Genomic DNA, 26,713 nt, shown 5'->3' on the forward strand with positions numbered 1-26,713 from the left:
AGTGATCTCAGGTGGTCTAAATTGTTGGGGGCCCTTGCGCTGCGGCGTCCCTCGTAGCCTGAGTCGCTGTGGGGCGTTAATCTTCATAAGCCATAAACCAAAACCCTTGTAATAAAACTTCCTGTAGAGCCTTACTGGCAAAGTAGTCAATGCAAATCAAGAAGCGATTTTGAACTTAAAAATGGACTCCGAAGAAAAGAAAAAATCGCAAACAATAAATATCGTTTTGGATTCCGAACCGGAGCTGAAACATTGGTACTTGGTTTTTGTTTTTCCTTTTGGTCGGAGTCAATTTTTAAGTTCTGGTATGATTGTCCCCGACCAGACGAGATTTCGTCCAACTGTCGACTTGGCCAAGAAATGATGTTCTGTGAAGGCAGTAAGTAAACATGTTTTGGTATAACACGTCAGACACCGCGCGCTTATAGCGTTAACAATATCTCGTTCAAAGCGGCCCTGCTGTACAGTAACCGGACCAGTAAAATCGATACTGCACTACCTTAAATAATTAGTGTTCCCTACCGCCTTTGCCTTGTCATGCATGAAAGGCGCCCTGGTTTAATATTCTTTTGATAAATTGCCAACCACACTCTCAATTTTATTTATTTATGTATTTATTTATTTATTTGTTTGTTTACAATGTGCTGCAGGTGCCCTGCACAACAGATGGCCGTAATAATGGCGGCTTTGAAACTAGGACATAACCGCTGGCGACTGTGTTCAAGGTACTCTTTGCTCTTTAATCGGTTCCAGTACTACGACACGTTAGCAGCGGGTACCGATACGGAATAGAGGCCACAAAATAATATGCTTACATTCCATTGATATGTAAGCAACGAGAATCGTTGTGTAGTGGAGTGGACGAACTTCTTTTTTAGAGAGGGAATTCTCTGAGCCCTCATTCAAACCTCCCATACCAGCAAATGCTACTCAACAAACGTGAAGAAATAGACTCGATCGTTAGAAAACCATACAAGAAGTCTCTAAAGCTGCCGATTTCCATGCACTTCCAACGGGAAATGGGCGGCAGTAGCAGTCAGCAGCAGCTACGAAGAACCAAGAGAGGTAAATAGGACAGCTCAGAAACTCAGACTCACGCACACAACCACAGAATGAACCATGCTCAGAACACGCTGGTACGACCATGCATGTCATGAAGTCCGGGAAACGGCTGAAGTAAAGAGACACATCGGAGCTTCCTACTTGGTAGCCGCCATCCCGAAACACACGCACTCAACAACGCATACTAAAATTGCGCAGCAAAGTTTCTTATGCCTGTTTCGTTCTGGCTAAAGCGCGGCGACATTTCGAAATACACACACTAAAAAAAATATCCTTTATATTCTTCCAGTCTCAATTAACTTACTGTATAGAGCCATGGCGGGTCATTTACATCAGTTACATGAACCTGTTTTACGCCTGCCGACTCTGGCATTCAGGATAATGACTTGCACAACAATGAATACGCTTACTCGCCCTTTGTTTTGTAGCCGCCAAAAAATGGCGGCATTGCAGCTTCGAGATTTTGGCGTTGCACTACTCGTACTAGGAGTCCTGTACGAAGTCGCCCCTTTCGTTTGAACACATTCCATAGAGCCCCAATTAGCAGCCGTTCAGCAGCACAGGGAAGATTTCTGATCCCTACATCTCGCAACGATTATGGCCAGCGCCGCTTCGAGTATTAAGGGGGAAAAATTTGGAATAAAATCTCTTGTGCAGTCTTAGCAACGTCTAATCCTTCTATTTCACTGAAGACATTTATTCTGTCACAAAATAATCACCTGATTTACAACGTAAATCGCTTAGTGCTTGTCTTATTTTTCTCTGTGTGTCGATGTTGGGTTTGCTATTCCTATTTATCATCGAATAATTACTTCTAAAGCAACTTCGTTTATTTTGCATAAAAAATGCAGCTCTTGCTCTCCTATCTTTGTTTTCTGTCATCAGCCCTTGCACACTCTTCTATTTTTCCCATTCTGTATTTCTGTAATTTGAACGAACTTGCTTCTACGCTTTGCATTTTTCCACCATTTAATGTGTATTATTTGGCAGCCAGTGGAAAGATTTGTTCTCAATAATGTCTTTGCTTTTATTGCATGGATCTATAACTAGCCTTTGGCTAAGGATCCAGACAGTGATGTTATGTATTGGGGTGAAGAAATGATAATAAAAAATTACATTGAACTGAAATGGACATAAAAGCCGCAAAGAAGCCTGAGCCCGTGCCTTGTGTAGAACATACGGCGCGAAGGAAAATACAAGACAAGACATGGATGCCACCACAGAATCATCACAGAAATCATCACGGAGCAATAGCCAGCGCAATTGACTGACACCGAAGTGAAATCAATAGTGTGTGGATATGCAGGGGGGGGGGGGGGGGGGGGGGTTGAATACAGGTCTCACTCGGGTTACTGAGCTGAAGAATTCTTTCCACCGTTCTTGCCATAATGTTTCGCTATGCAGCAGTTGTGTCTGGGTCGGTTAGGCCTGGAAGGATAACCTCCTAACCGCATTGTGCTTATGTGGAGATGTCCATCCCAGTTCAAATCGGAACCTCATTACGGAAAGTCTCCGGAACAGTTGGTACATGGTTGTAGCGAAAATAGTACACGAAGTACAAGAGAGAGAATAGGAGAGATGCTGTGTGTGTGCGCGCGTGTGTCTGTGCGCTGTATGCGTGCGTGAAAGACAGGACCGAGAATATGAAAGCGCGCTGTGTGTGTGTGTGCGTTGGTTCTATTCTCGGTCCTGTCTTTTGCGCGCTGTATTCTTTAAAAACAGAACTTCGGATGTTGATAAAATCGCCAGAAAATTAAGCCGACACACCGCATAACAATAAAACTGACCATATCAATAATCTATTCTCGCTCTGCACGGCAAAAGGTCCGCATACCTTACTGACGATGTCACTGAAAGGGTGCATTAAGGTATGCTGTCTAATAAAATGTCCTTGTTAGTCAGCGCCTTATTTTATCTTCCGTTCCAGCCCGTGGAACACCTATCTTCAATGTTGATAAATTAATGCATTAAAGAACAGCAGGAAAATGATGATCAGGTTACCTCGTGTGCGATATCACGAACAAGTCTCATCATCGTGGAATTTCATGCTTTGCGATAGTGATCCCGCCCGAATAAGCTAACAACGTCAACATAGGTAACATACCTTGTGTGGAAAACACGCAGTTACAAGAACGTCATCCGGGCTCAGGACAAAAGTATTATAGTGAAACAAAAAAGACTGAATGAGATGAAAAGATGGCTGTTCGCATTAAATGTTCCCAGGGACGTTAGAAGCTTCGTAAAAATCCCGGAAATATTGATTTTGCAGTAAATTTACGGCAGCCATAGTAAATTAAATTGCTTATTTCAGTTACACTACGAATCTACATCACTAACGGCAGACTGGGCGAGTCGGTGGTCATTCATAGTTGATTAAAGACAGCGCTACCAGAGACTAGTTACAGAGGACGAGAGGACAGCACAGTGCCCTCTTGTGTTCTATAACTCGTATCTGGTAGCACGTTTTTGAAATAATGATATACTTGACATCGCAGTTACCTCAGAAACAATATTTTAAGGCGAAAACGCATAATGCCTCGTACTGTCGGGTCCAAAGAGTGTTAGCAAGTGTGGCCGCCTTTTGGCGTCACTACTTAAAAAAGAAACTGTGTGGAAGCTGGGAATCGAACCAGGGACTTTGGCATTTGATGGATACGCTAACACTCCGCCTGGAAGGCTCAGGCGATGAGTATGAATAAAGGCGGATCTAGTGAATGCATGGGTGTCGAATATAAAAGAAATAAAAAAAAAACTAAAAAGAAGAAACAAACAAAAATAAAAAATGAAATAGAAAAGTAAGAAAAAGAAATAAATATAGAAATAAAATATGAAAAATAAAAAAGGATAAGAACAAACAGGGCGCCAGGAAACGCTTTCACCTTGCAGCATTTTTTTCTTGGTAAGGAGCGAAATATCAACATATTAATGTATAGACAATAATGCTACACAGTATACAAAGACCGTTAAGATTCCGTCGTCTGCTTGTACTATCCTAACCTTAATGCTACTCCCAAAAATGTTTGGCGGTATAGAGATTGATATAAATTCTTGCGTGCAAGCTAGGTTTTTCATTTTGCAAAGTTTTCTTCAGTTTGCGAGAGTACAGGCTCTGTTTCATTTTTACCAAAAACTGGTCTGACCTCCACTCCGATGCATTTTTTCGTTATTCGCAAACACCATAACAATTTGCATTTAAAAGAACGCTGAAAGGCATTTTCACTCAGCAAATGGGTTCCATTAAGTCACTCCTTTGGTCAAAATTATAGAAGAGTTCTCCACAACTACTACGTAGTGGCCTTGTAGTTTATGCTCTGAGCTGGCCAGTAAACATTCTATAACTGTTAAACAATGCGCTCCCCATGCACTTATTGTGATTGGCGACGTAATTTGAAATACCACTGCAAGTACTTCGTGGAGCGCTTCCTTAGGAATCTTTATTCAAAAGATTCACTTAGATTTGTCAGGCTTTGTCTTGTTGACTACGCTAACGGCACGGACAGCATACAAGTCAACGGACTCAACCCAGTATGACAATAACCGGACGATTTTATTGCAAAAGGCGCTGTAGCCAGAGCCACCTTCGTTGTTAATTGCGGATTGTTTCACACATTTATAAGTTTAAAGAAAATCAGGCTACAGATAAATATGTACAGCAATGTACAGAACGCAGGCTACAGATAAATATGTACAGCAATGCAATGATTATGAAAATTCTGTCGAGACACGCGCACTTTTTGTTTCCTGTCCAGGTAACCTCAATATATGTCCTTTCGGCTGACGTGTTTTGGACATTGGTTCACAATCAGAAGGAGTTAGTCTGTAAGGTTCAGCGTAAATGCCAAACTGGCAAAACACTTCAGTGGCTAGCATAGGTGAAGATGAGACAATGAAATTTCGCACGGGCAGAGTTAAGTAAGGCCTTTACGGGAAAAACCATATTCGCAGAAAGCGCTTCAATCGCTTCTCTCTGAGGAACGCTAAAAGGATCTTGTTGGATTGCTGAATGTCATTTATACCATGAAAGGCGTGCGTAAATTTCGATAAAGAATGCTGCCCGAATTCGAACGCACTCAAGCACTACAGAAGTACCACCTCCGCGGTAACACAAACTGGAGTGATATCTCAGCGACTGAGGATGCTGACGTGAAATGATGACGTCACTCAGAGGGTGAGTATTAACTGCAGGTCAGTGCGATGTAACGCTTCCAGTATATCTTCTCCAATATCTTCTGAGTAGGCTTGTGAAATGCGTCATCTTTTATATCGTTTCCTGCTGCATTCGCATGATCGCCCGTGTAAGCACCATCGGGTGATGCAGACGGTGCTGCATACCCGAACCATGTAGATCAGTGATGACGCACTACGGCAATGCAACGTCTCGGCCTGAGCGGCTCGTCGTGCATCCTGCTTGGTATCCGCTCGCTTATCTTCTTCTCACCAGCAGTGAAGCAAGAAGCTGCGTATTTTCTCTAGGGCGCCGCGGCAGTTAAGCACCTAAAGGAATAAAATGTAGCGACATCACTTGCGCTTTTCTGCTTTCCACCTTCCGTCGCTCAAGGGGCTAGTCAATCGTCCCATTGGTCGAAACATCGCAGTGAGGTGTCCATGCGCACATGTTTCGCCTAATGCAGCCACACGTGTCATTCCTTGCTCTATTTTTTTGCCGCACAGCTGCGAACTGGAACGGCCGTCCAACAGACATTGCTGTCAGCACCTGCTTACTTAAGTTTATTGAAAGCGTCCAAAATTTTTACTATATTACTAATGTCAACACAATACTTGCCGCCCCTTATGTAATACATCTTCGCTGTGGACTTTTAGGTAATCAATTGAAATGAAAAAGTTAACGCTGGAGCTTCCCTGTTGAGCGGTTCTGCTGGGACATTGTTTGACGATGACTGTGCGTTTCCGCTGCAGCATTGACGTCCTTCTGCTATTCGTAGGCGCATCAGCTGATGAAATATAAAGGAACTGGCGAAGAGCAGCGCAGAGCGCCGAGATACTTGGCTGCATGTAGTCGTAAGAGCCTATTTCAAGACTCCTCGAGATAGTGGCTATGCCTCATTCGTCCGGTGTGTCATGTTCCGGACGATAAGCTGCGAATAGGAAATGAGTGTGTGCTTCCGTCGGTGTAGACGAACTCTGCTGTGGCTGCTGTTCGACTCGTGGCCCTAACTTCGCTACATGTCACCAGAAGCACGCTGCTTTCACTTCCCGCCATCAAGGCCTGTAGCTCCTAAGTAATCTGTTTGTTGGCGTGCGCCAGCCAAGCACCAACAGCTCGAAAGTCGAGTACACCACGGAACGTGCGGCTTACTTACCAGCCTGCTGGTAGTTTGTAAAATTGCGCGAAGTCCCACACGCACAGAAAGGCGCAAAAGTTCGCACAAGAAAGTCTATGCGCCTGCGACCACAAGCGCGGACGCGCACGCAAGCACGCACGCACGCACGTACGCACGCACGCACGTAGATATATACGAAGATACACAATCGCACACGTGTAACCAGCGCGTACGCCGACATGCGCACGCGCTTACACACACGGGCTCAGATCAAACACTCAAACACGTGCAAGACTATCACAGGAGCACAGACGCGCGCGCGCAGATACGTCCTTGCACGCGCACACACAAGCAGATGCACTCACAAATGCACATTCACGCACGCGAATGCATGCGCCCAAGTACAGGTGAGTGCCCCTACAAGCATCCACACACAGATATACGTGCACATGAACGCGCACACAGCCAACCTCCGCGTATACTGTAACACACGGACAAACGCAAGCCTACGCACACAGCAAGCTCTCACAGACGCACGCACTCACTCTATCACACATACAAATAGAAGAGTCAAATGAAAACAACAACACCTTCGGCTGCGTGCATTACTGCATGGTTCCGATCGCCCTATTGCACGCAACATCAGTTAGCGGGACCCGCGCGACATTCGGGTACCTTCGACGCACCAGAGGAGTTAGTTAAAAAGGACAGCAGACTGCTTTGGTTCATCAACGATGACACTCTCGGCCTCCACTTTAGCCTCCGCGCTGCTTGCTCGAATGCGTGCACTGTGCTTCGGTCCTCTGCGTATGAGAGACCTGCGCCAATAATTTTTTCACCTTTGTTTTACTATCAGCTAACACTGTAATTGTGTGAACCTTTCCAAACATCGCAACCCTGCCTTGTAAGCATTGGCTGCTCATCCGAGGGGTTTAATCTTTGGAATGTGCGCTGTTAAGAGTTTCAATGAAGCCGGTGCTCTTATCGAAGCGCGGTTTTCCCAGGCGCTATTATTGCACCAGGGCGGCCGTCATATGTTCCCAGCAATTGTGGCAGTTTCTCATGACCTCAGGATAGCGAACGATGGTACCGCTTCACATTGCTTGGATTTTAATCATTAAAAATAATAACCAACTTTTTTCATATGAGAAGCAGACATTCAGGTTTATTGGCAATTGCTCCTACTTGCAATGAAATACAATAATCATGCAAGTCACCATCATAAGCTTGATTAAGCCCACTGCATGGCAAAGGCCTCTCCCATGTCTCTCCAATTAACTCTGTCCTTTGCCAGTTGCAGCCACTGTATCCCCGCAAACTTCTCAATCTCATTCGCCCACCGAACTTTCTGCCGCCCCTGCTACGCTTGCCTTCTCTTGAAATCCACTCCGTTACCCTTAAGGACTAGCGGTTATCTTCCCTTCGCATTACATTTTCGGACCAAGCCCATTTCTTCCTTTTGATTTCGACTAGGATGTCATTAACCTCACCCACTCCACCAGCTTACGGTCTCTTAACATTAAAATTATTATTTTTCTTTCCATAGCTCGCTGCGTTGCCCTTAACTTGAGCTGAACCCTTTTCGTTAGTTGCTATGTTTCTGCCCCGTACGTGAGTGCGGTAAGATGCAGCTGTTGTATACTTTTCTGTCGGGGGCATTGGTAAACTGCCCATCATCACCTGAGAACCTCCAATATGCGCTCCACCCAATTCTTATTCTTCTAGTTATTTGCCTCTCATGATTCGGATCTGCGGTCACTACCTGTCCCAAGTAGACATATTCTCTTACTACTTCCAGCACCTCGCTACGAATTGCAAACTGCTGCTCCCTTGCAAGACTGTAGAACATTAGTTTGGTTTTCTGCATGTTAATTTTAAGACATACCTTTCTGCTCTGCCTCTCTAACTCATTGATCATATTTTGCCGCTCATCTCCTTAGTGACTTAGCAAAGCAATGCCATCAGAGAATCGTACATTACTTAGGTGTTGTTCATTAATTCTTATCCCCAACTGTTTCTAATCCAGACCTCGGAACACCTCCTGTAGACAGGCGGTGGATAGCATAGGCGAGATCGTGTCTCCCTGCCAGGCACTTTTCCTTAATGGACTTTTATTACTAATTTATGAAGGGCTACTGTACTTTACAGTCGTTATAGATGTCTTCCAGTATTTCCACATAAGACTCTTCATCACCCTGATTTCGCAGTGCCTGCATCACTGCTGAGGTGCCCATTGAGTGAAATGCTTTCTGATGGAAGTACTGAAGGAAAAAAAAATTAGCATGTTTCCACCAAAGTTTTCTACCAAATTGTTTCCACCACGCAGCGTGACGTGTGAAAGCACGGTTGGGCTTGGTTTATCCGTCGGTTTGTCTTAGGCTTGCTCAAAGTTTGGCTTTCGATGCGCTGCAGGGTAGCTACGCCCTGAAGTTCCTCGGTGAGACGCTGGTGGTTCTGTTCACGCAGTAACTCATGTCTTGTCCGTTTGCGATTTCGCTGTTCCTCAAGGCGAACGGTTCGCTGTAGCGTGGCCTGACACTTCTGTCTCTTATTTGCAAGGTCTTCATTGTGTTTAGCCCCGTATTTGGTATCTGCAGGCTCGAGTAGACGCCGTCTTCCTCACCGTTTCACATCTGCGCGGCTTATTCGGCGTAACTCTTCCTCCGATATGTTTGTCGGTATCGGCTCGGTTTCCATCATGGCGTGCTCGGCTGGGTCGTCGGCACGTCTGGCGACGGTATCAGATTCAGGTTAATGTCTGATCGGGGTTAAGCTGTTTTTATGTGCTCGCGCCGGAAATTATAGTTGGTGAAGAGGACTATGTGCAATGCAGAACGCGAGAATGTGTTGTAATTATACACGAGGCGTGATCGGCTACCGTGATAGCATAGTGCTCTTATGCATTGCCCAGCGAAGCTTATCTGTTTGCGCCGCCGCGGTTTCTTTATGCAGTCGTGGCGATATCGGCCAAAGTAACCCTCAAGGCCAAGCTTCACTCAAACTCGGTCAGCTGTTTAAGCAAAGTGAAATTGTGTTTTCTCACAAAAATGAGCAGCATCATGGCCTCTATATGTTGCGATTCTGTACTTCTTTACACACTTATCTCCGAGTTTATTTGTAAATCATTTCTTTAATTTAGCTGCGAGAAATGGAACCATAAATACGCGAATGGTACCCAGGTTCATTTTGTGAAACCGACCTAAACAAACAAACACAAAACAACACATATGCATATCATGTAAACAAACTGAACAAACTGCTTTCACATATGGAAAGCATCTCTTGAGTTTTGGCATCAAAACTATGCTAACTCTTGAACGCTTGGGGCGAGAACTTAAATAAGAGAACAAAAACGATCTTATTGAGCCAATCCACTAAAATTAGAAAAAAAGCCAGCATAATATTAATAAAAATTAAAATAAATAATAACAGATGCTTGCGAATTCGAGTGAAAAGGCACTGTTGCCAGTGTCTCGCGCCAGTGACAGCTCAATACTGGCCATGTCATCAGCATTTGAAATAAAAATCGCTTCTAGTTTAATAACATTTGCAGCACATCGTTTAGGTATTCCGAGGCAGTAGTTCATATAGACCACATTGTCTCGTCATAATTCATGTAACAGCTTACTGAACGTCTTTATCCTACCATTGTCTGCAAAACTCACATTTAAAAAGACCTCATCACGCGTCTGTTTGCAAGGAGACTCAGTTTCTTCCAATAGTAAGTATCAGGGCTAATTCCTCTTTTCAGTTACTGAAACTGCTTGCTTAATTTCGTACACTGTACAGCAATGTTTGGAACCACATCGGAAGTCCCAAATTTGAACTTCTTACGGTAACACGGTGCTGTTTTCATGCAGTTAAATATTTTACTTTATCATTTTTTTCTCAACGCTGAATATATATTCCCAAAAATCTAACCGACGTTTCCAAGAGCACGAGGATTGGCTCTTGTACACTTTCTTACATCACTGTCTCTTCATGCGATAGCTGTGTTGTTTAAGCTGTTCGCGGGGAAGTTGTTTGTGCACGTGACGAAAGACCGCTTGCAGCGTAGAGTTACCAGAGCACTTTCACAGCTGTGCGTAAGAACTTTGCCTCGGGAGCTTTAGCTTCGAGTTGGGTTGACTGCTAGGTCTTTAACAACGTCAGCGTCAGTTATCGCCACGTGAAACATTTGTGAATAGTTAACACCATCCTATGAACTGCCGGCGTTAGCTTGAATTTAATGCCAATTACACTACCTCAATATCCTGGAAGTAAATGCGAACAGGTGTCCACCGCCTCAGATAGACATTAGACGACCACTGACCTCTTTACTATCAATGAAATCAATTTGTGCTCCCACCGTAACAAGTGACAGCCACTCGTGAGTATGAACTAGAGCACTGCACGGGCCTCAATCTGAGGCCCATGCTCGGCCCGGGCCCGAGACCTGAAGCCCGAGCCCGGCCCAGGCCCACGGCTTCAAGCCCGGGCCCTGCCCAGGCCCGCTAAATTATCGCTCTAGCGAGCCCGGCCCGGCCCGTGAATCCCGGAGTGAAGCCCAGCTCGGGCCCGGCCCGGCCCATTTCACAGTAACGCTTGAGGTATACTGCTCACTCTGAGCAAGTACACTGCTAGTAGACCGATAAGAAACTGGCCGACAAAGCTTCTGAAACCACAGTTTGGCTTGCAGAAAGATGGGTCTTTTTAATCCAGAAGGAAGTGATTAAAAGTAGCGCTCGCCAGGCCCGTCTTTTGAACAGTGATCTCGTGTAGGTGCGCAAAGATAAACCAGGAAGTTCCGAGAGCAAAATAAAAAGGGCTGCATAAGCGCGTAATCAGTAATCAAGCGCCTGGACCACTAAGCCACCACGGCGTGGAAATAAGAAAATAAATAAATCAATGAGTAAAGCTTAGTTTTCTTCTCAGCGCATACTATAACCCATAGCTCATCCGTGTCGCTGCTCCAATACCGCAGTTGTGTACTTCACTCTGCAATAGTGAATGGATGGTCGGACACCAGCCGTTTCTGTACGGACCCAAGCCCGGCTCGGGTCCGCAGCTTTAAGCCCGAGCCCGGCCCGGGCCTGCAACTTCAGGCCCGGGCCCGGCCCAGGCCCAGCAAGACAGATCATGTCCGGGCCCGGCCTGGCCCGCGGGCCGGACCGGGCCTGGGCTTTCGGGCCGGCCCGAGCCCGTGCAGTGCACTAGTATGAACTACTCTCCGTCTCGAAACTTTTGTACGCAAGAAGTTCTCAGATCTTCTGTTCTGAAAGAAAAAATATTTGGTCTCTTTCACTAACAAGTTCTCGGTTACGAAGTCAGGAAAAGCCTAAATCTATTTAGTGTCTCCGTGAGGAATCGAAAGAAGAGGGTGAAGTTTTACAGAAAAAGGGGGCGGGGAAGAGGCGAATACCTTCTGATGAAAATGCCTTTCGGAATGCATGCTCTGGCCGCAAATATAATTGGCCTCGAATAAAAAAAATAATGTGGAAAAATATTCAAGGCAGCGAAGGCGGGAACTTATCAGGTTTTTATGTCTTTTATAAGCATACGCCACATTAAGAAAGAAGCACAGAAGGATTGCAGCAAAAGGGAGGAAAATGCCAAGGCACAGCAATAGCGATAAGCGCCGGAAAAAGCAGACAACAGTTTGCATCGCGACGTGAGTCAGAACAATGTGTGGAAGTTTCGAAGAAGATAACAGCGCCGACTACTCCTCTGTCACCCGCTCCTGACTCTCCCCCGGCTGCACACGAATCTCACTCTCACTCACATCGTGCTAACCCATTTAAAAATAAGGTCAACAACCCTCCTAACGATCCTCGCCCGATTCAAGGTGACATGAGCGAGGTGAATAACCGATTCGCATATTTCTCACGGATGTTTCGCATCTTTTTGTAAATTTGTGATGTTGGGTAAAATTATTCAATCTCTCCCACTATCTTACCACGCTGGTAAATCGTTTTTCACAGGTCTCACCGGACATCACTCCCGGTATTTCCGTGCCACCAGAATTTAAGCGTTTTTTTTCGGGCTATGATACAAGATAGTCACGGGAAAAATAAAAATAAAATCAGTTCTCTTCTTTTCCGAACTTCATCATAAAGGGAGGTTAAGTTGCTAATAAATAGATGAACAGAGTCGTAATAAATTAAATGTTTTTAAGGAAGTAAACTGAGACCAAAATTTCCGACGATTACGTTACTTCCTAATGCGAAATTTGAGCGCAGCTCATCAGCTCTTTCAGCTTTACGAGAGATTGAGGCAAATAATTAAAATAAAACATGCATGTAGAATTACAGACAACTTGTTATTTTCCCCACACATTCGTCCTTCAAGGAACACTCCACTAAGCATAAAATAATGGCTCCATTTCGGCGCATTGTCTTCGCTGCCGTGTTATTATGAAGACATTGGCCCGTTTGCTACGCGCTCACTGAGCGCTCGGAGGGTTATTTTTCGTCACCTTGCCGTCACGGGAAACAATTTCACAGAAATGAATAGCTCGCCAACATTTGCTACATTGTAGAATTCACGTGGTTGGCACCGTCGGTTTTTTCCATTCTCCTGCGAGAGGAAAAATACTCCACTGCACCCCTGTAACTAAGCCTGTCTTGAGAGCCGCCGCGGTGGCTCAGCGGTTATGGTGCTCGGCTGCTGACCCAAAAGACGCGGGTTCGATCCCGGCCGCGGCGGCTAGAATTTCTTTGGAGGAGAAATTCTTGAGGCCCGTGTACTGTGCGATGTCAGTGCACGTTAAAGAACCCCAGGTGGTCGAAATTTCCGGAGCCCTCCACTACGGCGTCTCTCAAAGCCTTAGTCGCTTTGGGACGTTAAAACCCATAAACCAAACCAAACCTTTCTTGAGAGGCCCATACCGGGCCGCATCTGGCCATGACCAGTGTATGTAAGACAATATCGTAAAGCGTACATTCTCACTGACTGCAATTCAGATTGGCCAAAATAAAAACGTGGACCAGATTTGCTGCGACTGCAGCAGCATTTTCATTCGAACATGCTGAGTCGACGATGGGTGGCAGCGGTGCCACAAGCTTCCTAAAATGCCGTGATAAAGCAAAAGTTTTCAATCGAAGAACCGGTACGCTCGCAAGTTTGTAAAACTGTTGTCCGACATTCAAAAAGACCATTAAAATTATACTCCTGGCCTCAGTCAGTGCACGTACAGTATTTGCCAAATGTAACCAGGCTGAATGGTTTGCTTCTTATTCGTATAGTAGAGCCCTTAAGGCTTCCCTAAAGATCAAAAAGTTCTTTGAAGGTGAGGGCAGGGGTTCTCCTTACTACACATAGATTCAGACCTTGAGGCTGGCATAATAGCTTTAATAAACGACGGAGAAGCAAACCGCGCTGCCTTGTTACTTTTGGCAAAGACTGTACCAGCTGGGGTATTTAACCCGCGCTGTTCTCGTACTTTATAGCGGTAGCGCCTCCCCAATGCTCAGTCGCTGTCATATGGCGCGCTGTGAGTCAAGGGCGCCATTGCCCATGACGCGCTTCCGAGGAGACAACGGCAGTCGAGACGTATCAGGAAAACTACAAAACTAAAAGGAGAGGTATTGCCTCCGGTTGGCGTTTCGGCGAGCAAGGTCTCCTCCAGCGACGCGTCGACGCGTGTCAACACCCTCTCCACCCGTCTGCTGCGACGCACGGCCGTCGGCGGGCGACAGCGCCCGATTCGCTATGCTTCGGCGGAAGACAGGCGGCGCAAGCGACGTCGGTATCTTCAGCTACACTTTGACGTCGGGAGTCCGTTACCGCTTCCGCCCCATGCCTCCGGTTTGAAACGAGCAAGTACTTCGCCAGGAATTCGTCACGTATACTTTGAGCAACCACCAAACACATTTGACATTAAGACTTCTGCAGGACAGACAATTTCTTTCTGTCTCTGGCTTTCGGTTCAGGTGAAACCAAACAGAAAGCCCTAGGCGAACATAAAGAACGCGCGATCATGGTTACCCAGTTTTTTCTGTTTGATGCAAGCACGTGGGGGAACACAAGCTCAAATTTCCTTTGTGTAGCCTTTGTGTAGCCTTTATCTCTCACCTTTGCGGCCTTTGTAAAGTGGAAAGTACGAACACAGCATTTCAGAACAATGAACGATGACACTTACGTAGTGCATTTATTAGGAGGACATAGAGAGGTACTAATACATACATACATACATACATACATACATACATACATACATACATACATACATACATACATACATACATACATACATACATACATACATACATACATACATACATATTTATTTAGTCATATTTACACATGGAAGTATGTGTGCCCGCGGAAGCGCAAGACAGGGCGCTTGTGGGCGGGCCACGGCAATCAAACAAAGTGCAGACTCAGTACAGACAAAATTTGCTTTGTCAATGATTGAGTTAATTATTGTATTTTTTAGTGTTTTTCGGCTGTCAAAATTTCGGTGCAGTCTATAGGAGCATAAGTGATTGGAATGTACCCGGAACTGTACTTTATGGCATGTGTCGAAGCTCATCTGCTTTGTAAGTGGAAAGTATGAGCACAGAATTTCAGAACAATGAACGATGACATTGACGTAGTGCATTTATTAGGAGGACATAGAGAGGTACTAGTAATATTTGCTTCGTCAATGATTCAGCTAATTATTGCATTTTTTAGTCGTTTCGGCTGTCAATATTTGGGTGCAGTCTATAGGAGCATAGGTGATTAGAATGAACCCGGAACTCAACTTTACGGCATGTCTCGAAGCGCATCTGCTGTTTTGCACTACATGAAAATTCTCGAATTGACTCACCCAGATACCTCATTATTTTCTGCGAATTTAGATTTTCCCAGTTGCTTCAGTTCAAATGAAAGCCAATTAGAACAGAATTGGCGATAAATTTCTGAAATTACCTAAGTGTAACTCAGCACCACCCCGAGAAAGCCATGTGATGGCTACAGGCTGTTTTTTTTTTCCATATGCAAGCATACAACTCGGAACAGATCGGCGGAAAAAGCGCCGCATAGCGTCCAGTTTGGAGCCCTATAGATAACTGGTCAAGAGAGAAGTCCCCATTCGCGACACCGCGTCCGTGCGCCGGAGATGACGTAAGGTTTTTACCCCCTGCTAGGCAAGTACATGCGCGACGTCAAAGTGGAAAGGGATTTCCTCCACACTCTCGGGGGATGTGGGCGTGCGGAGTCTGTCCGCGCTGCCGTGTTTTCCGGGGCGTGCGTACTCTGCAAGATCAGAGCATTGTTTCCGTTGCTGGCACGTGTTAACATATCGGTTGCCGCCGTCTCGGCTACTAAAGCGTTCGCGAGGGCGCAGTCGCGTTCACTCGTGCGAGATCTTTGTGCGAATAGTGTCACAAGTTCGGACATCGTGAAGCTGCATCAGATTTCATAGCGAAGTAAAAGCGTCGTTCCTAAACCCTTTTCCAAACAAGCGGAGGTTGTTTCCGCTACGTCATGAATCAGCCGCAGCAAGGATATGTGAAGAGGGGGTGGACGCCGACGCAGGTTGTGCTGAAGATCGGCTTGCCGGTATTGGTGATCGTTATCATCATCATCGTGGTGATTTTTGCCGGAGTGTCATCGGTGAGTTTCTTCGGACGTTTCTGAATTCTCAGTTTTTGCGCTTTTGGTGTTTGATTATTTAAAGAAACTTGTACTACAATGCATAATATATATACTGCACATACAAATACGCTTGAAACAAAATACACGTGGGACCGGCCGAAACGTCACGATAAGTATTCTTCGCCACGTTTGTTTTCGTTCAAGCGTATTGCCTACCTTGCCCAAGGAACTTTTTCTGGCTGTATGGCTATGAGACGATTATGAAATTCTTCAAGGAGGGTACTAATTAAAGTTATAGTAAGTTGGGGAAGGCGCAATGAAAAACTTACCACATTTATTACACGTTTCGACCAGGCACTGGTTTTTGTGAAGAGTGATCATATATTGCGCGGTGTGTGTATATATATAGATATACCAGGTGTCCCAGCTAAATGTAATCCAGCTTTTAAAAAACACGGGATGTCCTAGCCGCTTGAAACCAAATGAGGGTTGTTTAGAGGCGCGTGACCTAGTCTGCAGTATTTTTTTCGTTCTTCAAGGTTGACTAACTAGTTAAGCTTAATTAACTAACTTTTTAATTATTGACTTGAGGAACAAAGTGTCAATGGAAAAGTTGTAGATCGCTTTGAGAAACAGCTTACTGAGACATTTGCAGCAAAGTAATATTTTCGCAAAGTAGTTTTTTTACGGCCTTTAACCATAACCCGCACACTAATAAAAAGCTTCCGCATGACAACTGTGCCACTTCAACGTCCCAGGACGCGCCTTAAAGAATGAAATCCGTTTTTTTCTGAAGTCCTCTCTTCGATGAGACTTTGGGTGCACATTGGGGCAGAGAAGTGAGCGAACAGCTGGTCACGTGATAACATTCTTTTAAGACCAATAAATGAAGCTACGTAAATCGTAGCTTGACAGAAACACCTGCCTTAACGGTTTTTGGAGGCGATATAAATCTTTTTCATTTACACTTTCTTCCTGAAGTCAATAATTAAAAAGTTATCTAATTAAACTTAATTAATTAACTTTGAAGATCGAAAAAAAATACTCAAGACTAGGCCACGCGACTATGAACAAACATCAGTTGGTTTCGCTGGACTAGGGCACTTCGCCTATTTTAAAAGTTTGGTTACATTTAGATGGGACACCCTGTATATATATATATATATATATAAGGGATATGAAAATGTTCAAGGCAACTGATATAAAGTGTAATAAGTTGGGGAAGTCACATTGAAAAACTGAACAGATATATTCAACGTTTGGTTTATTCAACGCTTCGTTATATATGTATTTATTTTCTGATTTTTCACGCTAGTTTTCACTCGACCTGGTGTAAATAACTTTATAGTAGTGTTGAAATGTGTTTTGCACAGCAACTTTATTCAAATGAGGTTTTCTTGTTCCTTTCAGAGAGGCGGAGGGCAAGGTGAGTGATGTTTCTCTTCAAAATGATATTTCGAAGCTTTTTGAATACAGATAGCCTTATCAACGCCTGCAATCATGCTGCATCGCTGCATGCAATCAGAAAGGCCGACCGGTTGCTTGAGTTATTGATTTTTTTGCATAATTTTTGCCCAGCATTACAAGACAGCTGTACTTTTATTACCCCTAGCGGCTCTCGTTAGCTTACCGGTTAAATTTAATACGCGTTCTCGTTATTGAGTGTTTCAGCTTTGGTGATGTATCGAAAAAAACGTTTAACCCTTCTTTCTAGCCTTAAAAAACGCCGCCAACGTAATTTACTCCAGATGAAACGGTGTATGTGCAGTAAAATCTAGATGATTCGAACTGAGCGGAAACCGAAAATTTCTCCCTTGAACATGGAGCTCGAAGTAAAAGAAGTTTGATTTCAACTACGCGCTGACATACCGTACTGCATTGCTCGGGTGACCGCGCATAAGGCGGGGCAAAGCTCGCGAGCTTCTTTCGAGTCGACGCAAAATTGCTTTTTAGCCTCGGAAATGGCGAGTAACTGTCTCACTTCTCGTCGGACACCCCAACCACGCCGTGAGGAATGGGCTAAGGTGGGAACGCAGTAAGAAAGAGAGAAAGAAGTGCCGTGGTGGAAGGCTCCGGGATAATTTCGGCCACCTGTGGATCTTCAAAGTGCACTGACATCTCACAGCGCGCTAATGCTTTTTCCGTTTCACCTTAAAAAAAACACAGCCATAGCTGTCTGGTTTCTAATATATGTAGCCTCTTTCTACGGAGGCAAATTCACGGTGCTGTAGCGACCTCCGACCCGCGCCGTTAAGACACCCTTTTCCAGTGGCCGCCAGGATAAAACGGTACCCCGACGCCAATGGCACGCTGAAGGTTTGGCACTTGCGTGCGTGGACAGAAGAAATTGTTTTGTGCACTGCACAAACATGTTGTACGGATCGGGGTGCTTTATTTCAGTTACTAAGGCGAAAGCCTTTCTTGGCCCATGAGTGGCGTGGGCGGAAGTTCTACACAGAGGCTGCCGGTAAAAGCGTCCACTACAATTGCCGATCATAAGAAAAGAAAAGAAAAAAATTCCGGTCTAGGCCCGGGAATCGAACCCGGGCCGACGCTTTGCCACGACACTTCTCGTTATTTTCGTTATTGCATGAAAGTGCACCCACCCCTACGGGCTTAAAGTCCGACTTAACCAGGCCGCATCACGCAACCCGTCATATACAACCAAAGCAGCATCAAGCTCTTACTTTGACAGCACATCGAAATTGCGGGAGACACACGCATGCGTCGAGGAAAAGGAGCCCGGCAGGAGGTCGAACCTGCGTAGCATGTACAGCCTTTGTCAAAAGTTTGGAGCCCAGGGGGTTTTCTTTTAAGCCACATGGTGTCGTTCTTAATGAATCTCTAGCGCTCCAAATTTGCTGAAGGTAAGATGAGTTTCTGGTCCTGCCTCCTGGAATGGGTAGGGCGGCCACAAATGCTTCAGGGGTCTCACACAAGGCTTAGAAGCAAACCCCCTGGGCTCTAAACTTTTGACAAGGACTGTACCTCACGCACCACACCGCACTGATGTCTGAACAGAAACTTCGATGAACGTGGCTGCTCTGCGTGGCGATTTGTCAGGCGGCTATTTCACAAGCTAAACCGTAATATGAGCACTAAAAGATCTCATGTTACATTGGAACCTTCCATTGTAGGCAAAAATCTAATAGTATAGGGCGTAATCTCAATGTCCTTTGCGACAGTCGATTGAAGAATGTGCCAAAAGAATATAGCATCACGACAAGAGAAAAAGCAAACATTAATAGTTTCTGGCTGTTGTCACAAGCGAAAGCTCACAGACCATGACAAAAATATCCCTGCTCCACGAAGCCACGTTTTGACGCGCAAAGTTGACGTGTGAAGATTAAAAAAGAAAGTCTTTGCGGTCGCCTGAACACACATCCATTGCACCCGCTTTAATACACTATTCTATAGAAAACTTTGACGCTTGAAGCTGAATAAATGCGCATCTAGTAAATGAAAAGTTCTTAAAGACATATCTTCGAGCTATGTGCTAAGGAATACATGCGTAATTATGAGCGTGTTAATTACAGATGTCGCAATCAAGCGAGTTCGAAATTTCTTCCGCTTCCGGTAAACTTCATCTGTGCTTGACGCGCAGTCGTGGCGCCATCACGTGACGCACACATGAAACCCCCCTCCCCCCCTTGGAAGTCTCGATCAGAATGATCTGTAACGCTCTGGCGGCCGCCTTCTCCTCCTTTGCGTTTGATAGCAAATGAATACGCTGTGCTGCACACTACCAGGCTCGCAGGCACGCTGCTCGGCAGCAATATACGGCACTTTGCAGCAGCGCCCGACTCGTGTTGTCAGCTCGAACCACCTGATGCGTGTTGGAAGTCACACTGCGCGCGATAGCACTGCGCTGGCCTGGCAGATGGCGCAGCTGGCGGACCGCGCACAGCTTTCGTATTTCCCCACATAAGGAGACTTCAGTGCACCTCATACATTTTTTAATAAGCCCTACCCCACCGAAACAGAACAATACCTGGCCGAGTGGGCACAACAGGCGATGGGCGGCGCGCTCAGAGCAGTCGTGTGTCCCGTGCGGTATTACCAAACCACGCGTGAGCGAGGCACCAGGTGCACAGTAATGGCTGTGTGCTCAAGACAGTCACGTGAGTGGTTGCAGCGGGTACTGGCGGGCTGCTGCGAGATAATGGGCTGGTGTTGACGGTCCTAATAGACACCTTTAGCACACTGCGTACCGTGTTTCCGTCATAGGTACCGGAGTATCGGGAGGCCGCCCGTAGCCAATGCGCATGCGCAAATTGCCTTGACGGCGCCAGATGGCGCCACATACGCGGCAGCTGTGCTCGCGCCAGCAGCGTCGGAACCAATCACCGCGTTCTCACCGCCGGTGGGTGGGATGCCGGTACTCCGCTAACGGTAGCGGTAACACGGTATGCTAAGGGGGGATACCATCTGGGGATACCATTTGGGGATACCATTGGGGATGCAAGTCTGGGATACCATTTGGCCAGCTTGCTCGACATACGTTGCAATGGTCTTGCGTTCGAATCGCAGGCCGCGGGCCAAATTGTTCAAAATACGTGCGATATTGAAGGGATGTCAGGGTTACTTCGAACAAAGCGAACAATGAAATTAAAGGCACTTCACTTGAATAGGCGCGAGGTGTTTTTTTGTTTGTATATTAGGACGAACTAAACCCTCCAATTCACCCCCCTCCCCCCAACGCACGCGCACACAAACTGTTCAAGTAAAGGTATTCAAGTACTTCAAGAATGTTAATGTAAAAGTATTGCTTGAGGTATCTGGTGCTGACCTGGCCGAGGCGACACAAAGCCATGAGAGAACAGCCGAGAACTGTCTGTAAAAGCGCAAATCAGAATACGCCCTGAAATGGACGCAAAACTGTACCTCACAATTGTTATGCTTTAGAAAATGCTTTTGTCTTCCTAGCCCTTCCGTATGAATACGATAAGTGTTTTGCGAAATTAAAAGGAAGCTATCTGGGAACCCATCATTAAATTAATGAACAGAGGTATGTAAGTGGGCGCAGATGACTGCTTACTTCAGTGAGCTATCGCGCAGCAACTTCTGTGCTCTGTGCCAGACCCTCACAGGTATTTCAGTCGTTTAGGATTGTATGTACATTTGTACATTTGCGCCGTGCAACGAAGCTAGGGAAACTTAGGTTGATAAAAGTGCTAGGACAACCAGAGCCACGATCGATGTGAATCCGCTTGTTGTATTCTGTTATGCACTGAAGGGGAAAAAAAAAGATACAATTGGGCTTGTATTGAAAAGCTTAGGATTTAAATACAAGGCACTAAAGTTGAGAAAAAAAAAGATGCCCAGGCTTAGCTTGGTTAAGCCAAGAATGCGTTGCATATTGCGCGGTCTTTTTGCGCGAGGTATTCCTTGGCGGCAGTCGATTTTCTCAGCAGCTTTTCCTCCGTGACGTATGGATGGATGGATAGGAGCGCCCCCTTTGAAACGGGGCGGTGGCAACCGCCACCATGCTCAGGCGTTCTCTTCTGTTTAAATTTTTTTCTTTTCTTTCTTTTCTTTTTTTCTTTTTTTTATTTCGGGCCCAACGTTTCCTCCGGCTGTCCTGACGTCACGTCACGTGGTTTGGTGGCTGCCCGGCCGCGCCCAAGGGCTGAACTGAGTGATTGCAATATGATACGCATAAAAAATAATTTGCCGCTGTATCTGGGAAATTTGCTTTAAACTGCACCAAATCACTGATTTTTACATACCTTCATTTGCATGTTAAAACCGGCGTCTTTCAGTTAATGATTGAATGTAACTGTTGCCTGATCCATCCCAAAGGTATGTTTTCTTCGTTTGTTCACGATTAACAAATTTAAAAATTGATCCAGCTCGGCTTTCCATGTGAAGAATTGAAGCAAGCGAATAGGCCTTTTTGCCTATTCGCCTTTGTCTTTTGCGCTGTTTCCTTCACTTGTCTTGAACGAAGCGTAGTTGAAGCATTGAAGGAAATGAACGACAATTACATTCACCATGCGCCGCAGTGTACATGCAGACTTACGTGCATGAAGTCCTTTTGACTACTGCAAAAGGAAAGCTCAGTAATTCAAGAAAACCGCAGTTCCACCCTAACAGAACTCGTTATGAAGAATGAAGGCTGTAAAACGCAAAATGATCAGTTAAGCAAAAATACTAAACGTGTGTGATTGAGTTTGCTTATAAATAATGCAGTTTGTGCGCACTGAAAGTTAAACGGCCTGCAGTTATTTACGTCTCATGGCTTAAGTGGCTGGAGCTTTAAACTTTATGGCTGATTATCATGTGAGGATTTCCCTGTAACTGTTATTCTTCTGATCGAGCAAATCGTGCTATTCTTAACGCAAACATCTACTAAAAATCACACCATATGCTCTATGTAATATTATTTGATGTGCTGATGTTTTGTGCAAAAGGAGTATCATATGCCAAGATTTAACATTGCAATTTTTATTCGCCTAATGAAGACATGGAAGTGATAGATTTCGACTGTCTTCTTCTTTTTCTCTTCATCTTCTTTCTCATCTTGTTCTTGGAAGGCATTACTGCTGTGTCGAAATGCTTGCGATCTGGTTTAGAAAATTTTCTCGAATAACGTCATTGCAGCTGGTGAAGAACACTAATTATTTGGACAGGCGCTTTAACCTGCAGTCGAATAATATTAATGTTAACGATTATCATGATAGCGTTTGTATTAGCTTGATAGCGATCACAACTTTATAGAGAACAACTACATAGTCAGGCCGCGCACACTTCGTGTGTCGCTGGCAAGAATGAGACAGGCTTCAATATTTATTAGAAGGCTTTCAGTATTTGTGTCAGCTGTAAGAACCGTTGATCTCTCAAGAGGAGATGAGCGGTTAGGATGCAACTCAAGTATTCTCGTCCCGCAGCGCCCCCTGATGTGGCCAACTTCAGCCTCATCTCTGTCGACAACGGTTCCTTTAGCCTGGCCTGGCAGGCTCCAGAGTCAAGGGTCGACCAGTACTGGATCCAAGTGAGCGGCAGCACCACTGGTGGCGATGACGATGGGGGCGCAACTCGCCGAGCAGGGCCCTGCGGCAACGGCACACTTCTGGATCGCCACGCGACGCACCTCACTTGCGACAACGTCGAGCCGTGCACCAACGTCACGGTCACGCTGAGGGTCCTGAATTTCGACCGCTCACCAAGGACCTCTCAGGGAATGAGCCTAGCGGTCTTCGTGCCCGGATCAGGTACGTAGGTCTTTATAGCGCAAGGTGCGCGGGATTTTTTTACGGATACAAGGTGAGAAGGGTTGAAATGCGGGCCAGTTGGTACATTGTAAATGAAAAAAAAAACACTCACAAAAGACAAGCGACTAAAGGAGTTTTCGCGCCATAGCGACTGGACAATCAACTGAAATTTATTAGAAAAGACGTAATCCCACCAAGGCCAGCAGAGCATGCGCAACAGCAGCATCACAAATCACAGCGCAATGAACACGCAAAATATCGCAGACTACAGTGACCAACCTAAAAAAACGAGTTCTTTCCCAAGTAAGCGCACCGAGGTTGTGGTAATAGAATCATGGCCTGACAAACTGATATCTTACGGTTCCAAGATTTGACGCCCTTGTTTGCCCTTGCCTCTACCAAGAATCGTTACATTGCTAAACAATGGATAACACCTACATTCATTGCAATGGCGAGGCTAGTTTGCACCCTCATCAGACCCCAGGCAGGAGTGGTGCTCACGCAGCCGGTCATTAATACACCGACCAGTTTCTTCTTGTGGCGATGTGGCGAACCAGTACTAGTGAGGAGCCTGTCTTCTGTGCTCTTGTAAAAAGTTATCGCCTCACAATATTCGCGCAACCTTGATTTCGCTGGCGCGCCTTCGGGCAGCATGCATTAGGCATATACTCTAAACAGAAATGGATAAAAAAGCATTAAACTGTCCTCTAGCGAACACCATTTTATGAAAGGGTGCGCGCTCCCTTTTTACTCTGATAAAGGTCTATTGGTGTGCAGAGTGTAGGTGTCAGTGCTTCGTGGCGCTGGCATGAGTCCAAGCCAGGCGCGCGAGCATTCGTGTTTCGTGTTAAGTTTGAGCGGGACACTAATTCCAACGTGAAGGCAGATATATTAGAAGCAACAGTGATAGGCCAGTAGTGCGAAGCTTAGTAGAGCAGCCTAAGCCTTTGTCTAACACAAAAGGTCGATGTGGAACTACACAAAGGCGGAAGCTAATATAAGTGCATCACATAACGCCTAACTACAAATACTGCCCATTGATTAGTGCTGAGGTACTGTTCGTTGAAGCACCCTGGCGCCAGCGACGCGCGAGAGAATGTACTGTCGGGGACAAAAGTCTCCAGGACGCGTCATCGGCAACCGCAGCTGATATGGTGTGCCACGTGCTAAAGACTCTGCTTGTCGAGCTTAAAGCCGGACTCGCGTGCTGCGATGTGTGCTAGTGATAGCGGGTGATCGCTAAAAAACGTGGCAGCTATTAGCAAAAATCGCTTGTCGCATGTCCTGAAGCATTTTCTCCCCCATAGCACGTGCATGATTCTTTCATGGACAAAATGGTTTGGTTTGGTTGGTTTATGGGGTTTAACGTCCCAAAGCGACTAAGGCTATGAGAGACGCTGTAGTGGAGGGCTCCGGAAATTTCGACCACCTGGGGTTCTTTAACGTGCACTGACATCTCACAGTACACGGGCCTCTAGAATTTCTCCTCCAAAGAAATTCAGCCGCCGCGGCCGGGATCGAACCCGCGTCTTTCGGGTCAGCAGCCGAGCACCATAATCACTGAGCCACCGCGGCGGCGATGGACAAAATGGACACACAAATTCGTAGCAGTATAGGACACGGGCTTCAACTGTGAACACTCGGGGCCTAGCGGTGGATCCGACAGGCGTAGTTTACTCACTGGTGAAGGACACTGATATGAAAAAGTTGTAGGATGCAAGAAATTCATACAGTGTGTCATACAAATACCTCACAAATGTCATTCAGTTCACAGAAATTATAATACAAATATTCATTATTGCAAAATCATACATTCGTCTCGCAGATGTCATAAGACAGACAGACAGACAAACACAGACAGACAGACAGACAGACAGGCAGGCAGACAGGCAGACAGGCAGACAGGCAGGCAGACAGGCAGACAGACAGGCAGACAGACAGGCAGACAGACAGGCAGACAGACAGGCAGACAGACAGGCAGACAGGCAGACAGGCAGACAGGCAGGCAGGCAGGCAGGCAGGCAGGCAGGCGGGCGGGCGGGCGGGCGGGCGGGCGGGCGGGCGGGCGGGCGGGCGGGCGGACGGACGGACGGACGGACGGGCGGACGGACGGACGGACGGACGGACGGATGTATGTATGGATGGATGGATGGATGGATGGATGGATGGATGGAAAGAAAGAAATTAGAGGACATTTGTATGACGAAGCCTGTGTGAACTTATTGCCTAATACAACTTTTTCAGCAGGGATATAGAATAATACTTAATGGTGAACCTACTCAGTGGTTCAGTTGTGACGCAGCGCCCTTCGCTTTTATACCCTGCTTGCCATTATGAAATGAAATATTCTGTACACCGTGTTCCTGTCACGTAAACCTCCGTATATGTTCTTTTCGTTTACAGCTCCTGACCCACCGACCGACGTCACCGTGAACACTACTTCACCCGCCGTGACCCGGATAGAATGGGAAGCACCAGCAGCCGTGTCTGGAGGACCTGTCACGTACGACGTCAAACTTTGCGATGCACCAGGGCAGTGTGACGGAGCGGTCGGAGACTGCATGGAGTTCAAGACGCCGGAGACGCGGCTGGAGGTGAATTCAAGCGACGCTTCCGGCCGCTGCGTCTTGGTCGAGGCGACCACCCGTTGCTCCCGCACTGTGCTGAGGAGCAGGCCTGCAGTTACGCGAATACCGGCAGTCCACACGGAAGTCTTTTGATAGTTGCACACTCTCTGAAGTGTTTGGCTGAAATCCTGTTTTTATCTAATTTATTCGCTCACCTCCCTTTGCTCGCGGAATCAATGCCCACTCTTTGTTGATCACGACTGTTTCAGGCATCAAATGTGTGTAAATAAACTATTGGAATCATGACAATGAAATGCCACTTTTTTGTGCTTGTGTTTCTTGGAAGCTTCATGACAGAGCTCCAAGGAAATCTCAACCAAATGTGCTTCAGCGGAGACTGTCTAAGCATCAAGCACCCACCATGTAAGTAGATAATAGAATTTCGGGCTATATCTTCTGTGGAAGGCTTTAGAAAGGAATAGAAAACAGAAGTCTAAAATTAAAAAAAAAAATCAAGTGGCCTCCAAAATGTCGATTTCACTCACGAGGCAATCTCTGTGAGGTATGGACAGTCTCATAAATATAAGCCACACAGCCACGAGAAGATCGAACAGACGGCGGACGTACCGGATGACCGCAGACCCCGCTGCAAACCTACCCGTCCGTAACAACTTGCAGCCAAACTACACCGAGAAATGAGGGAAACAAGCGCCCATGCGTTAGAAAAACACATCCCTGACAAAAAATAATGCATCTTCGTTGACGCAGCTAGCTACCCAAAAATAGAGCTATGGTGGGAGCAACAATCGACTACGCCCACAAAGAGCTAGAGAGCGTCGCCATAAGAAACAGTGCTTTTACTAAAAAAGAAGAGAACGCGATTGCTCTTGCAGTAGGCAAATGCAGCACAAGAAAAGAAGCACTCGTATTCATTTCAGACTCGGACATGGCCTATAGGAACTTTCTCAGGGGCAGATTCGGCTCAGAAGTTCACCGAAGGCGAAGCCAACGCGGCGCCGAAAGAAGC

General features: G+C 46.0%; 1 protein-coding gene across 1 annotated transcript; it reads left to right on the forward strand.

The window, feature by feature from the left end:
- The first annotated feature begins 15,249 nt into the window (after positions 1–15,249).
- On the forward strand, positions 15,250–26,005 carry LOC149328531 (uncharacterized). The gene is made up of 4 exons (XM_089562162.1): positions 15,250–15,923; positions 17,316–17,331; positions 22,796–23,119; positions 25,523–26,005. Exons 1-4 carry the CDS (start codon positions 15,795–15,797, stop codon positions 25,837–25,839), a joined length of 786 nt encoding a protein of 261 aa, XP_089418288.1. The 5' UTR covers positions 15,250–15,794; the 3' UTR covers positions 25,840–26,005.
- The last annotated feature ends 708 nt before the right edge of the window (positions 26,006–26,713 follow it).

The sequence above is a fragment of the Amblyomma mixtum genome, chromosome 9, assembly GCF_055824585.1.
Source record: "Amblyomma mixtum isolate Tamu chromosome 9, ASM5582458v1, whole genome shotgun sequence".
Classification (NCBI taxonomy): domain Eukaryota; kingdom Metazoa; phylum Arthropoda; class Arachnida; order Ixodida; family Ixodidae; genus Amblyomma; species Amblyomma mixtum.

What these genes read in the sequence shown, in the direction of transcription:
- LOC149328531 (XM_089562162.1), top strand. Translation starts at nt 15,795, where the DNA reads ATGAATCAGCCGCAGCAAGGATATGTGAAGAGGGGGTGGACGCCGACG. An exon ending in GGTCTTCGTGCCCGGATCAG is followed by an intron (nt 23,120 to 25,522) that starts GTACGTAGGTCT and finishes TTTCGTTTACAG; the next exon opens with CTCCTGACCCACCGACCGAC.